Source organism: Silurus aristotelis (assembly GCF_946808225.1).
Source record: "Silurus aristotelis genome assembly, chromosome: 19".
Lineage (NCBI taxonomy): Eukaryota > Metazoa > Chordata > Actinopteri > Siluriformes > Siluridae > Silurus > Silurus aristotelis.
Window position 1 is genome coordinate 12,326,097 of NC_139592.1, and position 17,123 is coordinate 12,343,219.

General features: G+C 36.8%; 1 protein-coding gene across 7 annotated transcripts in view; it reads left to right on the plus strand.

Annotated features, from left to right (window-relative positions):
- sulf2b (sulfatase 2b) overlaps positions 1 to 17,123 on the plus strand; it is a 125,949-nt gene that overhangs the window by 89,672 nt on the left and 19,154 nt on the right. For all 7 annotated transcript variants that reach the window (XM_083570110.1, XM_083570112.1, XM_083570114.1 and 4 more), the window contains 5 exons: positions 2,556 to 2,707; positions 4,831 to 5,000; positions 14,845 to 14,995; positions 15,601 to 15,776; positions 16,401 to 16,529. In XM_083570110.1, coding sequence (XP_083426236.1) covers positions 2,556 to 2,707; positions 4,831 to 5,000; positions 14,845 to 14,995; positions 15,601 to 15,776; positions 16,401 to 16,529 — 778 coding nt within the window. The remainder of the gene's footprint in view (positions 1 to 2,555; positions 2,708 to 4,830; positions 5,001 to 14,844; positions 14,996 to 15,600; positions 15,777 to 16,400; positions 16,530 to 17,123) is intronic.

Below are 17,123 nucleotides of genomic sequence, written 5' to 3' on the forward strand. Positions count from 1 at the left end.
CACACAAGCTACCTTGTGTCTTGTTGTTGTCCTGCCATGGTGTAGGAACTGTGACATGAACTGTCTTCCACAACCTCACTTTAGTAGCAGAGTCAAACCTCACTCAGTTTTAAGCCTCTTACACTGCTGTTTCTGTTTTAGTTTATGACTGCATCATTAGCATGTGAAAGTCAAGTATTTCAATTTGGGGAGACTTTTAATTTAACTTTACTACATCAACAAGTCAATTATATCACTTTTTACTCAACTTATTTTTATTTATGAGTGGATTAACACAAGTGGTTCAGCATTTTATTTTTAATAAGCAGCCTACACGGTTATTTCGATTTCCAATTATCCAGTTAAAAACTTCGTACTTCGTACCAACGATTCTGTCCAGAACCAAGTTGAACACTTTTAATGAGTAGATGTGTGGAAATGTGTCAATGTGAAATAGTGAGTGCACCCCAGTCTGCACAGTGCTGGCAGGAAAATACCAGCATCACACTACAGCTACAGATGGTGGATTTGTCTAGATCAAAATAGGCTATGAAACATCCATATATATATATATATATATATATATATACTGTATATTGGGTATATGGGGTTTTGGGGGCACTTGACAACAGGTCAGAATGCTCAGCCCCACCCCAAATCTGACCACAAGCATGGAGGAAATTTGTCTCAATACTACCCAGTCATTACAGTTTTCCCCTAAAGTTCATCAAATTTGGTAACTTTGTAATGCTTACTGGAACTCGTTCCTGGCACATCTGCCTTTTATCATTCAAGCTAAATAGACTTCTGCCCCGCACGAATAGTGTTATTTCAAAGTAAACAGATATGCAGTGACCTTTTCAGACACACTTAATGGACATTCTGTTTGACAGGCCCTGCAGCCTCACATACACTTTGTCATAGTCTCACACTCCCTCATGCTGTTGTGCACTGACACACTCGCATGCCCTGCTTCTATTCCTAAAGACAGTTTACATTACAGTAAAAGCCTCAGGAACACTGCAGGCTGGCAGGACATTGTGTGTGTGTGTGTGTGTGTGTGTGTGTGTGTGTGTGTGTGTGTGTGTGTGTGTGTGTGTGTGTAATCACTGCTTCCAGGAAAAAGGTTTGCACTATGATGTGCATCAGAAACACACACACACACACCTGGCAGCAAGTCAGCTCATAGTGGCTCGAGTAATCCATTAGGACGCACTTTCTCTAGGAGAGATGACCACAGCCAATGAAAGCACTGACATCCATCCTAATGTAATACTAGCGATATCAACATTCATCTAATCATCACTCTAATCCAAGCACAAAACCTTTTCCTCTTTGTGTTTGCATGCATTTGTGTGTGTGTGTTTGTGTGTGTGTTTGTGTGTGTGTGTGTGTGTGTGTGTGTGTGTGTGTGTGTGTGTGTGTGTGTGCGTTTGTGTGTTTGTGCTCCCATGATGTCTTTTGTTTAACCCCTTAAATTTTCAGGACAGTGGCAGCACACTTTTTACCTTTGCTTTTAATTGTACTAGTGAATAATTACTGGAAGTTATTTAATGACTCGTGATGAATATCTGTATAATAATCCTGGTGTTTAAAGGGTTAAGCTCCACTACACAATTTCAAGTTTGATTATTTGCCTCAGCTGCGCTCATCAGGCGAGAGACCGCACACAAATGCAAAATTGAATATCATTTGAATTAGAGTGTAAATGGAAATCAGTCAAGCGGAAATGTTACGCGTTTTTTTTTTTTTAGCAAGTAAAATGAATAGAAATTGAATATTTGTTAATAGGGATTATTTTTTTTTTAATAGCCAAGCCATGTAGCTAAATGTGACAGGTTATGGCTTTGGTAAAGGATTCAGAAGTAGAGTCCATTTAGATTTATAGGCATATTTTGGAGACAGAAAGTCCACTGTTACAAGTAACAGGCAGTTTTATGGATTTGTGGGAACAGGATGACAAATTCACTTTTCAAAAAATGTCTAATATTTATGTATATATATATATATATATATATATATATATATATATATATATATATATATATATATATATATATATATATATATTTTTTTTTTTTTTTTTTTTTTTTTTTTTTTTTTTACAATATATAAAAAAATACATTTATTTTGAAGACACAGCATACAATATACAGTACTGTTTTCATGCTTAAGGAAAATGTCACATTGTGCCACAAAAGCAATGAGTTGATTCAAATAAACAAAAAGTGACAAATTAAGAATACAGATATTTGTGTATTTTTTTCTAACTGTAGGTCACATCAGCATTTAGACGACTTTCAATGGACTGAATGAATCAAATCATTAATGGAATGCAAGATAGTGGCACTTATCCCAATCAATCCCTGATTCAGCTGCAAACAAACCACAAGATAAATTGTGGTCTGTATTCAGCTGCATACAGACCACAATATATTCTTTATACAACACACAAGCAGAAAAGCACAAAAGTTTCTAAATATTTATTAAAACTGTGTGTGTGTGTGTGTGTGTGTGTGTGTGTGTGTGTGTGTGTGTGTGTGTGTGTGTGTGTGTGTGTGTGTGTGTGTGTGCAGCATTTTTTGGGAAATATCTAAACGAGTACAATGGAAGTTACATCCCCCCTGGTTGGAGAGAGTGGGTGGGGATGGTGAAGAACTCCCGCTTCTACAACTACACCATCTGCAGGAATGGCGTCCGTGAGAAACATGGATTCGACTACTCACAGGTGTGTATATAAATAAAAGATGGGTTTTTTATATATTATATATTGATAATAATATTTTATAGCTTAAAAAAGATTATACCCCAATACCTGGATTAATACTTAAATATTAATTTATGATGCATTAATGATAAAGCATGTACTAATCACATATAACGAGCTAACCTTATTTATAACATGCCCCTTATGAATTTAGGTATAAATCAACAAACATATAGAGCATGGTTCATATATTAACTAACATCAACATTTGCTAACGTGCTTGAGGAGATTGATATTTATGCATGAAGTCAAAAGTTTATGATTAGTATGTGCCTTAACTTATCATTAGATTATTATTTAAGTTCTAATTTTTGTTGTTATTATTATTATTATTATTATTATTATTATTATTATTATTATTATTATTATTTCAGTTTCATGATTATTCATGTACTTATAAATTGTTATATAGTGTTACCCAAATTATATAGCACTGTGTGTTGTTTAGGTGTTTTAATCAAACATATACATAAACTATATGGAGTGGGAAAGTTTTTGGACACCTGACCAGGTGATTCATATGCACAAAGATATTCAGAAGTGTTTGATTTGAGGGTTGAGGTCACAGTAGGACATACTATAGCAGATCTTCCAGTCCAACCTAAGAAAACTATATCTTAATGGAGTGTACGAAGGCATTGTCATGCTGGAACAGGTTTGGGTCTCCTAGTTTAAGTATAGGGGAAACTGTAATGTTACTGCATCCAAGACATCCTATATGTCTTCAATTTTGTCATAACAGTTTAGGGAAGAAGCACATATGGGCTGGAAAGGTGAGATGTGTATTTCAGATGTCTCTATGAGTTTTTATTATCACTTCATCTAGAAAAAATAACTTGATTTCACTCTCCTACACCTCCTGATTTTCCACAAACCTACTTTTTCTTTCCTTGTGGAGAGTTGCCAGATGTCTCAGCCCAGCTGTTCATAAAACGCACTTGCTTAGACATGTTCATACTGTTCGACATCCTTCTTTATCATCCATTATCACAGGCAGTTAAGCTAAGCGAAGAAGCCTTTCAAATGATTACTTAGGGAAAAAATATCAGCATTGTGGGTGGAGCCAGAATAATTTCAATTATTTCCATAAATATGCATACTACATAGTAATAAATCAAAACTTTAAATATTAGCCTAACAGTTAAATGTTAATTATACCACAGGAGTATTTAATTCTGATTGGTCAGAATGTGCTGATTAGTAGTATCAATCAAGTGTAAATCAACAGTAAATAGTAAACAAATTCTGGCTGTAATTCAAGCCATCAGTTTATTTAAATGCATTCAATCAAAAACATTATTATTGATAACATATGACCATGTATGGCCCTTGTATGGTTAAATATCTGCATAAATACTCTTTAGCATTTTCATCCATGCGCAAAACAATTATTTCCGGTATGGCACAAGTAAAAACAGTAGCAAAGCTCTAACCCTTTTTTATCCCCCTGCCATTGTTGTGTATGTTTTCAAGTTAATAATGATAATAATAATGGATGCATTCAAAGTGCCAGGCGAAGACAAAACAACCTTGCGGTCCGCCATTTAATACGTTCCTGAGAGAACTCAGATTTTAACTGGGTTTCGCACAGAAAAAGGATTGCAATCAGTACACGTGTACCGAAAAATTTCAGTACAGATACGTGTATCGTTACACCTCCTATCTTAGACGAAGTGAATGAACTAGTGAAGAACCAACAAATCTTTTAAAAGAAAAAGTGTTTCATGTAAATGTGTGGTGAAATTGTCCATATGCCAAGAGCATGTAATGCTATTATTTATGCTAAGGGAGGATGTTTAATTGAAAACAATATCTGTACATTTATATATTTGTTTGGCCAAAGTAAATCTTCATACTGTTTAATTATTTGCTTGTTGCAAATAAAAAAGAACATCAATGTGTTTAAAAATCTTAAAAGACTAGGGGTTTCCAAACGTTTGACAGGTACATCAGCCAGGTATCACTAACCAGCTAGATGTTGTTCAATCCCTGGATTATATCCTTGATTAGGGTTTCATGTAAATAGTATACAACCTAATGCCTTTTTAACACAACCAGTAAATAATACCATCCTCTTTTTCTAGGACTATCTGACAGACTTGATAACCAACGACAGCGTCAGTTACTTCCGCATGTCCAAGAAAATCTATCCCCACAGGCCAGTGATGATGGTGATTAGTCACGCTGCCCCCCACGGCCCAGAGGACGCCGCGCCTCAGTTTTCCACCGCCTTCCCCAACGCATCCCAACATATGTGAGTCCCCCTGCTGCTCCTGTCAATAGCGAGAAAAAAAAATGCTTGTGTTGTGCTGATTTTTGTTGCACTATGTGCTAAGATGATTGATAGCTCTCGTGGTTTGAGGTTCCATGTTACATTAGTCACCTGTGAGTTTACCTTCGTTTGCTTGTAAGAACCGTATCAATCATAGTTTCAATGACTGCTTTGGAATAAATGCTGGTATCACTCCTAAGTACACACAGCTTTTTTTTTTATATTATACAATTATTTTCCATTTGTTTCCAGAAAATTTTTATATTCGCCTTGCCCAAATGCTTGGCCCAAGTCCATACTCGGGATTGATTTTGGGTACAATTTATAAAACGGGAAGCGTCACACAGACAAATTGCTTGTAAACCATAGAATGACTTTTTAATGCAGTTTTATGTATCACCTTTGCTGATGCTAGATTTCTTTCATGTTCAAAACAGGAAAATATATCTACTTCATCTGTTGTTTTTATTATGGCTATTCAATTACTGTTTTCATTGATTTGCGTAGTGTTTTTCCTTTCATTAATAACATTAGTCAACTGTTTGGGTGAATCGTTTCTGTTGAAACTACAAATATAATGCTACATTTTCATGAGTCGCACACATTTGAAGGGCTTCTACATATCGAGAAGGTATTCCCTTTCATCTGCAGACCGCAACATGCCTTTCCTTGCTAGTGTGATATTCGAAACAGGAGACGACCTGACAAAAAAGTGGATCTCATTATTCCGCGCACAGCTCCGGGAGTGGATCGCTTTCACTTGAAGCACACCCCAGACTACTGTTTTCAGGCAGAGGAGCGATCAGTTCCCTCAGATGGCACATGGGTTTTGACTTTTTCACGCATACCCTAAGTCTCAGTGCAAATGGCCACAGGTCCGAGGGGAAATAAATGCAAGCTTGAAAAAGTCTTTAATATTGTGGCCCATGCTGTCAGCATCATTGCACAGTCCTTTGCTTGAATTGTGTTCTGCGTCAATTTAAGTACTGGATAAAAGCACTTTTGTGTGTTCTGTCTCGTGTTTGTATCTTCTGTGCCATGTCAGTGGACTCTGGTTTGTGGTTGCATGCATAAATATCAAGATTTTACACACACACACACACACACACACACACACACACACACACACACACACACACACACACACGCACACACACACACACACACATACACACAAATACACACAGTAATAATTGATAGGAATCCGTATCGTGACATCAAGCAGCTGTTGACTGATCCATCATGTCCTCTGTCCTTTGTTCGTGCTTTTTTCCCTCTACACAAGAAGCACTTCAGACACACAGAAGAGCTAACTATTTCTCGGTGACATTTCTCTGGGACCATGTCTCTCTTCCTCTCTGTTTGGCCTGTCACTTTCTCATGTTCTGGCTGTCTATTCACTCATTTTCTCTTTTAACCAAGAAACAGATCTCGCTCTCGCTCTCCAAGTGGATATACTTGTTTTCTGCCCACATACACATTTGTTTTCTTCTCGGTGCTGTCAGATGTCTCTTTGCTATTTTTCACTATTACTCACATACACAAGCGCACACATATATCCGGCTCGTGCTTAAATCCTGCCAGCGGGTGCTGCCGTTGTTTTTGCCATGGCTGGATTAACAGCCCCATCTGTAACCCACAGCTGATCCAAACCTCTAGCTTTCTTGTTCGACAGTTTGGGCTGACATTACAAACCTCCTACTAATGGCCACTTTCTCAACAATCTGTATGCTATTTCCTTTGTTCTTTTGTTCTTCTGTGATTTAAATTTTAATAAACACTGTAAAGAAGGAAGTGCAATAATAGCAGAGCTTGTATGCGAAACAAGCAGAGTTAAAGCAGAGGGGCAGTAAGGAAGTGGTAGCACAGACATTGAACTTCTAATCAGAAGGTCGTGAGTTCAAATCAAACGATCTTTAATTTAGACATTTTAAAGCTTATATTGGCTGCTTGTTAAGGAGTGCATGGAGGATTTGTCCTTTAAGCAAATTTACTCATGCTTGGTTGTTTCTTTCTGTTTAAAAAAAACAGCATTTGAGTATGCAAGGTGAAGCAATTTGTAAATTTGTAAATTAACATTTTTATTGTATTTTGCAGATTGTAAGTTAACAACCAATTATTAAAAAACCTAAATAACATAGAATACAATATTGTTTATGGATGTGGTGAGAGAAGACATGCAGGTAGTCCACTGTGGCGGATCATCCGTCTCCATACCCCTCTGTCCTCTACATCCTTTGACTTCCTCTTTTCCTCCTTCCTGGTGGCTTCATCCTCAGCATTCTTCTACCGATATATCCCATGTTCCTTCTCTTCACATGTCCAAAACATCTCAATCTAGCTTCCCTCACCTTGTCCCCAAAACATTCTACATGTGCGGTCCCTCTAATAAACTATTTTCTAGTCCTGTCCATCCTCGTCACTCCCAACGAAAACCTCAACATCTTCAGCTCTGCTACCTCCAACTTCACCTCCAGTCTTTTACTCAATGCCACTGTCTCTAAACCATACAACATCACAGGTCTCACCACAGTACTATAAACTTTCCTTTTCACTCTTGCAGATACTCTTCTATCACAAATCACTCCTGCCACTCTTCTCCACCCACTCCACCCTGCCTGCACTCTTTTCTTGAGTTATCTAACACACTTTCCATTACTTTGCACTGTTGACCCTCAGGTACCTGAACTCCTTCACCTTCTCCACCTCTTCTCCCTGCAACCGCACCACTCCACTGCCCTCCCTCTCATTCACACACATGTACTCTGTCTTACTCCTACTGACTTTCATTAGCCATCTCTCTAGCAAATCTCCAGGATCTTCCCAACCTGCTGCCTACTCTCACCACAAATCACAATATCATCCGCAAATACCATAGTCCATGGAGACTCCTGTCTGACCACATCCGAATTCACATCAAATTGTCCATCACCACTGCAAACAGGAAAGGGCTTAGAGCCAATCCTTGATGCAGTCCAACCTCCACCTTAAACCAGTCTGTCCTTCCTACTGCACACTTCACTGTTGTCACACTATCCTCATACATGTCCTGCACCACCCTCACATACTTCTCTGACACACCTGACTTCCTCATATAATACCACAACTCTTCTCTCGCCACCCTGTCGTACGCTTTCTCTAAATCCACAAACACAATGCAACTCCTTCTGACTTTCTCTATACTTCACCAAAAAACATTCTCAAAGCAAATATTGCGTCTGTGGTGCTCTTCCTCAGCATGAAACCATACTGTTGCTCACAGATGGTCACCTCTTCTCTCAGCCTGGCTTCCACTACTCTTTCCCATAACTTAATGGGAATAACTTAATTAACTAATCAGATTCAGTTGTTAAACAATCTTGTTAAAAACTCCACTGCCATCTCTCCTAAACATCTCCATGCTTCTACCGGTATGCCATCAGGTCCAAACTACTTTCCACTTTTCATCCTCTTAATCGCTGTTCTCTCTTCCTTTTTACTAATCCTGTCCAATTCCTGCTTCACCATCGCCACACCATCCAACCTTCTCTCTGTCATTTTCCTCATTCATCAGCTGCTCGAAATACTCCCTCCATCTTCTCAACACACTCTCCTCACTAGTCAACACATTTTCATCTCCATCCTTCATTGCTCTAATTTGCGGCACATCCTTCCCAGCTCGGTCCCTCTGCCTGGCCAATGAGCTGATTGTGCTACCTGATGCTCTCGAGTCACGACAGAACAGATCCAGTGCGACTGTCCTGAAATTACAAACAAACAGTTTACAAAATAGCACTTCATTAAACTCTACCATTTTCACATGATGAGGATTATTCAGTTTTTGCTTACTGTGCTGATGTGTCGTGACACCAGTTTGTTTTCTTTTCACGTGCATCACTGTGGAACTCCCATCCCACACAAGCTCCACTTTACATATCTTGCAATTCCAGTTTACTTTGCGTTCAGCTTTGTTTAATATTTGCCTTGGATTACTTGGGACACACACTTTTTCCTGCTGTTGGTTGACCCTGTATTGTCCGGCATTTCGCAAGCAGCTGTGTGATCTTAACCTTACGCTAACCGCTAACTTGAGCAGCCAAACTAATCGATAATGCCATTAATTGACAATTAATTTCATTATTGATTAAAATCGATAAGTTGTTGCAGCTCTACATGATATGTTTATTGCTATGTACAAGCCAATGACAAATTACAGGGGGTGCAATAGTAAAGCTTATAGTAATAGTAAAGTTGGAATAAGGTGACAAGTGATATGCCAATCAGAATAAATACAATTTATATAAAAACAAAAATGATACATCACATGTAGCACCATTAGAAAAAGTAATTTGCAAATAGAAATTCGCAAATTGGTTTCTCAAATTTTATTTATTTTATCATTATTTCTTTTTTTTACATGCTGATTGATCTTAATAGCTACAAAGTTCAATTCTCAGTTGCTTGCCAGTTAATTCAAGCATAACCATATTTAAAGGTGATGAGACATGTTAAGACTCCATCTAAAATCTGATAAGATAAATGTGAAAGTGTAGACATGAGTGGGTTTTGTTCACATACAGTAGTACATGTAAATGACAGGCCTTTCACAGGATCTGTGTAAAGGCTGCTTATTAAGAGGCTGGTGGTAAAGTCATTATTTTAAGAAAAAGAAAAATTGGTTTAATGATAGCTAAAAAAATTAAAAAAAATAAAAAAAAACTGCAAACATTGTTGCAAAACTCAATGGATGAAGAACTCAATGGACCAATTCATTTCCAGCTTGCAACCTTTCTGTAGTGGTTTGCTCTGTTTGTTGTTGGCAACCTTTTAATAAATCTGATTTTGTACAGGGGAAATTAGTACAATTAATTTTCAAATGATATTTCCTCAATACATTTTTTGGTGATGGTGATGTAGAGTGTCTTACCATTTATTCCAAAATCTATTTCTTTCTTTATTTTTTTTGTAATTTAATATATATGATCACAGTCCCCAAATGATTTAGTGTCTACACATGCTCTGTTGATGTGGGTGGAGTCATCCCAAAGGAGGCATAGATATTTCACCATAGGATAAAGGTGATCAGTCTGTAGAAATTTGTATTGATTTGCATTAGTGCTTTTATTAGAGGAAAACCAAACCATTTTAGGAAATTTCATCACAGAATAACAGACCTGTCTGAATATGCACCAGTCGGTCTGTTACAATTTCTATTTTTGTAAAGAATACTTCTATACAGGTCTAAACTCCCTCATGACACAGTATCCACAATTTGCAGGATGAAGAAGAGAGCAACAGAAAAAGGACAGAATCTTTGTTGGAAAATAACATAAAAAAAACAGCATGTTGAAAACAGTCATTTTCTATTTGAAAGACTAATGAGTAAGAATTGCAATGCTGTTATGCCTTTTTGTCTCTTTGAAGGACAGATGGCGAAGTGCTTTATTGCTAGCTTCAAAAGAGTAGTCCTTGTGTGTGTATGTGTGTGTGTGTGTGTGTGTGTATGTGTGTGTGTGTGTGTGTGTGTGTGTGTGTGTGTGTGTGTGTGTGTGTGTGTGTGTGTGTGTGTGTGTGTGTGTGTGTGAGGACATTACTCATAATCTCACACTCCGGTACTCATGGTAGTTCTCACTCTCCAGTGTTTTGTATTGTTTTAAGATTTATAATCACACCCTCGATATCACCCAAATGAGGATGGGTTCCCTTTTTGAGTCTGGTTCCTCTCAAGGTTTTTATCTCATTCATCTAAGGAGTTTTTCCTTGCCACAGTCACCCCAGGCTGCTCATCAGAGATAAACACACATAATTCACTTTAATTCTTAAGTTCTCTAAAGCTGCTTTGAGAAAATGTCCATTGTGAAAAGTGCTATAGAAATAAACTTAAACTTTTGCGGATTTTATGCCGTTGTTCTGTCATTGACCGCTCTTACGTACCACAGAAAAAGTCATTACAATTTGTTACCACATTTTACTGTTCAATCAAAACCTCCATTAATACCAGTCCCAAGTGGCAGATTAACCATGTATGTCTCTACATGTGTGATCATATTTCCAAGCATTTACTTAGGAGTCACAGCTTTAGCTTGTTTTGCTTGTGTGCTTCAGATTTACCATTATTGACCCAAAGTGCAGTTTCTTGGTCTCTGCAGCTGTGATGTGGGACTTTTAAATTCAGCTAATTGTTCCCAACTTGCCGTTTTTCAAGTAGTGACAAAATGCCAGATGCTACCTCATCCCCTATTCAGTTCGATTCTATTTGATTTGTGTAGCACGTCACGAAGCAGCTTTACCGAAATCTGGATGTAGATTTAGATTCCTAATGAGCAAGCCAGACGAAGAACTGTTAAACAGAAAGAGAGAAGGAAAAAAACCCAGAAATCATTCTCTTCTGGTTGACATTTGGGCATTGCAAGTCTCATCATTAAGAAATGCATCTTTGGGGTCATCTGTGCACTTCTATGGATCCATTGGACTGCATTCAGTAATCTTTTTCCAGTCACACTCAAACCCCTTGTTCACCAAAAGCTGCAACAACAAGCCATCCCTCTAAAGTACTTTCTCAGCCCTGGACAATCCACTTCCTATATTTTGCTCTAATACTCCATGAAGAATTTGAAAAGCTCCCACCGGTCTGCTTCTGTCTGCTCTACTGTCCGCTGTAATAACCTCCCACCAGCATGAAATTCCCCATCTGAGGTCCTCTGCTCCTTCACTTTGCCCCTATGTAGGGAGCCTATTTTACTCCCAGCTCTACAACATTCATGTATTGGATTGAATTATTTTCGCTCTTGGACTGAAGCAGTGCTTAGGAAAAAAAAAAAAAAGGTCTGTGGATCCCTGCAGCTTTTCCGGCGAGCATTCATTTAGTTTTTCCCTGCTGTTTTTTTGCTGGGTCAGATCCCTCACTCCTCTCGCAACAGGAGCCCTTACATCCTTTACTACAGCAGTGGAGGGAGGAGTGAAAGAAAAAGCAGGGGGTTATTTTCCAAACAATCTGAGTTGTCTTATCTTTCTTTATTTTTCTTACCAGGGAGATGAGTTTGCAGGAGCAAGAGCTAGTGGGAAAATGGAGAGACATAGAGACAGAGACATAGAGACATAGAGAGAGAGAGAGAGAGAGAGAGAGAGAGAGAGAGAGAGAGAGAGAGAGAGAGAAGAGAGAGAGAGAGAAAAAGAGAGAGAAAGAGAGAGAGAAAGAGAGCGAGAGAGAGAGAGAGAGAGAGAGAGAGAGAGAGAGAGAGAGAGAGAGAGAGAGAGAGAGAGAGAGAGAGAGAGAGAGGTCTAAAAGGATTAAAAGGATTATACATGGAATAGTAAAATAGATGAGGACTATAGAAAGTGCAGGGGGGTGAAGGATAAAAAGGGAATTTTAGGGGGAAATAAAGATTATTAAAATTTTCACTGAACAGACACTGTATGAAAAATCAGTGGGGATATAAATCTGCATTCTATATTAATAAATCTGTAAAGATGCTTTTTGACAGTATCTGCTATTTTATCTGGTTTACATGAGATAGCTATTACATAACATCAATAATGAAAGTAATATCATTCTGAAATCTGTGTCTATGTTCTTCAGCATGTTTTAGTACAAATGTAAAAAAAAGAACACAGTTTCGAGAAAAAATCATTTCACTGGTTAGATTAGACTGTAACGTATATGCACACACAACATCAGTGCCGTGAGTATCCTGTGTTTAACAGATAGGATTTACTCCATATGTTTTTGTGATGCAATACGAATGTAAACTCTGAAGGCAGTAGCATGTTGTTTATACCCCTGTATCTCAAATCATATAGTCAAGGTTTGTTCTAGACTGTTACAGTGTACCAACAGGAACCGTTTTTCCAAATTATAGATTTATTTGAATTTTAAAATATTACGCACTACAAAAAAATTACAAAATAAACTGGCCAAGCCAAAAATGGCTTATTAATATTTTATGTTAATGTTTTTAATTTGAGATAAACAACAAAAGAAAAGTCTTAAAATGAAAAGAATTAAACAAATACTGTAGAAATCTCTCTGCTTTGTAAGTTCTCTTTTCATTTATGAGCTTGTTATGTGGTCCTTGATGCATCCGATAACAAAAAATAATGAAAAAAATCTTTTAAGAAAACAACAAAAAAGATTTTTGGGAAGACTTTGTACAACATTGTGTTTTTACAAATGTTGTGCATAAAATCACTAATCTTTGGAAACCAGTTTTAATTGTTAGTGAATTTCTAGTGCTGGTTGCTTCTAATCCTCGAAATCCAAACGTATATGAAGTAAGCAGGAGAATATGCTTATGTTGCTGCTCTTTCTGCACACACATGCAAAATCATGTGAATGTAATCCCGCCTGTTACTTAGTAAATGTGGAAATAAAAGGGTTTTCATAACATGTTTATAATAAGATAATCTGCATATAATTCTAACTTTTAATGCTATAGTACCTAATACCACACAATGGCATTTCAAACTATATACATTTATTAGAATTTTCTTTTTTTTTTTAAGAATTCACTCAATAGTAACTTTTTATTAATGCATTTGAAGGAAGAAAAAATTCTACTCCATACTCATTAGTTTACAGAATTGTTTAATTTTTATTTTTGATTTTTTTGGATGTACATATTAATTGATTCCTAATTTTTTTTTATAAGCAGTGATACTTAATTTCAGAAAAATTAACAGATGAGCTTCTTATTCAGATTTTTTAATGAGAATTTGTGCATTTTGTACACATTTACATTTTACCTACACACAATACAAGGTCACAATAAAAGGTTTAGTTTCTACTATTGTATTTTAACTTAGTATTTCTTTGCATTTTCTTTTTTTTAAATGGGAGACTCCTACTCTGAATTTTTAAAGACTAATGGGGAAAAATATGTAAAATGAGAAAAATTTTATTACCAAAGGAAAGAGAATTTGTAGCAGCATGACTAAAACCCAACTGCCACTGCTGTGTCCTAAAGCAAATATTCTTTATATAAAATCATCAGCCAGCTACATGTAGTAGATGTGAACTGTAGTCAAACTGCACATGAAAAAAACAGGTTTGAATTTCTTATCTATCCATGTGCTCAATCCCTAACACATCTAAGAACAAAGATTTCTGCCATTTTTGTTTTTCATTTTCTCAAGTACATAGTGTTAAACTTTGCTTTAAATGTTTAAATTTGCTTTAAATTTAAAGCTTTAAATGTTTGACTCAGTATCCTAACACACACACACACACACACACACACACACACACACACACACACACACACACACACACACACACACACACACAGACAAAACACGTATTGAAACATCAGGATTGCTGTCTAGCTCCTTTACTGGCAGATAGATGAGATTCAGATGCTGTGAAATTCCTCGAAAATTGAAACAGAGAGAGACAGAGACAGAGAAACAGTAATTCAGGCTGCTCTGAAAAGTTTTTGGATGAAACTGACACAACACCACACACACATATAACAAACTCACACAAGCTAAATGCCCTTTTCTTTAATTAACTCTTTTTATGTCTTATTTATTCAGATCTTGCCTTAAGTTAAATGTCGTTTTTAAATATCCGATATAACATCTTATCTTTGCCTCATTAATTGACAAAGTCTAGACATCTGAAATTCTTTGCATTTTGGTGTTGCACAGAGAGACTAAATTACCAATGAAGTAAAGTGACATATTTACAAATACCAGCCATTTTTATTTAACATTTATTTGTCCTTATTACTTAAAATGTCCTGAATTTTTCTGTAATAATGTCATTATACTGTATGTCCATCCTAAAATAATTGATCTTACCCTGTATGTTCATTAAAGTTATCATTAATGTTTTCTTTTTCTTTTTTAGTACTCCAAGTTATAACTATGCCCCAAACCCAGACAAGCATTGGATCATGCGCTATACAGGTCCAATGAAACCCATCCACATGGAGTTCACTAACATGCTGCAAAGGAAGAGGCTGCAGACGCTGCTGTCTGTGGATGACAGTGTAGAGAAGGTACACACACACACACACACACACACACACACACACACACACAAATACACACGCACGTGTATATATATGAAACCTGAGAAGATAATGGAGTTAGAAACATTTCCCAGGAAGAAAACATTTGGATGTTTTTTCAGTCTTTTACCGTACAGCTACATGAAAAGTCAAGAGAATGAGTTTATAAACTACAGAATATATTGTGGTTGTTTTTGTTGCTAGATCAATGAACTAACCATTTTTTAAACCCTGGTGGTTCAGGGGGTCTATTAAGCCTTGGCAGAGAGTCTTTGATGATTTGTTGTTTTATTATATTGTGTTATATTACACATTAAATGAATAATCTTAAAAGAATAAGATCCACTTTGATTCCAACCAACTATCACTGTGTACATTTAAATAACAAACTTAATATTAGTGAAATTGGGTTATGTTTCTAAAACTGAATCGAGTGGGTCAGTGTAGTTTATTTTACAGTTGAAAGAGTTCAACAGTCTCTGAGAGTTTGATGGGTTTATTCATTGCCATACAGAGCAATGGGTAAACTATGTAAAGCTCAGGTATTAAATTTTTGTGTCACTATATAATGCCATTTCTTTTATTTCCTGCAGATTTATAATATGCTTGTGGAAACTGGCGAGTTGGACAACACATATATTATCTACACCTCTGATCATGGCTACCACATTGGGCAGTTTGGACTGGTCAAGGGCAAATCCATGCCTTATGAGTTTGACATACGAGTTCCTTTTTATATACGAGGCCCCAGTGTGGAGGGAGGAACCATGTAAGTGTGTGTATCTGTATGTGTCTGTTTGTTTTCACAAACCCAAGAAGTCGTACTTTAGAAGTCAATCAGTGTGGACCAGGTGGTCTGTCAATAAAAGATTATATAAAAGTCTGTCTTCTCTTTTTTCGTGGGTGTAGATAAATAATGCAGGGCAGATCTCTCTCTGTTTCTATTTAATGTTTAAAAGCAGCAGTATTTGCAGTGCTAGGCTGCTAGCGGCTCTGAGTGGAGAAATGTGCAACCCATAAGACCTGTAGGACACAGAGAGAATCTTTACGAGTATCTTTATGACCTCAGACTTGAGTATCACAAGCTTTACAAATAAAAGAAAGAAGGAGGTGAATGGTGGTGTGTTTAAAACAGGTGGCGATGTTTTGAAGGTTAGAATGTATTCCCCAGCTGACATAAGGGCAGGATTTTGTACATAGAATAATTACTTAATTTGTGATATTTACATCATACATTCCATTTCTGAATGCATTTTCTATCCTAAATCTCATTCAGTAGTTCGTTTTTATTAGTAATATAAAAAATAACAGAAAATAGATTTCAGTATTATTTACTTTCATGTTGTGAGTTCAAAACTTAATCCTTTTTGTAACTTTCTATGACTTCCCCCAGCAACCCTCACATTGTGCTGAACATCGATCTGGCCCCCACTATTATGGACATCGCGGGGCTTGATATTCCGGCAGACATGGATGGCAAGTCCATCCTTAAACTGCTCGACACTGACAGACATGTTAACAGGTACAGTACATGCTTATTTTAGAATTCAGTGTTCATAAGCAGTTTTGACAGGCGATGGCCTGTCATTCAATCAGACTAAATAAACAAAATAATAAATAATCAGGGAGCGATAGGATTGTATGATGCTTCAAAGTACAAATTATTTAAATTGAATCTTATATTATTTTGAAGGCTCTGTAAAATGCAAACTAATATCAATCTAGTATAATAGATAATAGATATAATAGATAATAGATCTTTTCAAAACAATGTCACAGATTTGTTGTCTTTAAACTACTTTGTAACATTTTGAGTTTTGTGTAGGGTGCCATCTATAAAGCACATCAGTCTTGAGTTCAGCTAATTATCGCCCAAAAAATGATGGACAAACAGCTCCATTTTTTGTTTCGTTTTACCAGAGAACACACCGGATGATCACCAGCTTTACTCTGGCTTGTTTATGCTGGTCGTATGCAAGTTCTTTATTGTACAGCAATAAAGGTACCTTGATTTGGTACCTTCACCAGTTCCTATATTGTTTTCCTGGGATGCAGTTCATTTGTGCATTGAATTGATTTGTACACATATTTCCATCCAGTTGTTTGTACAGATATT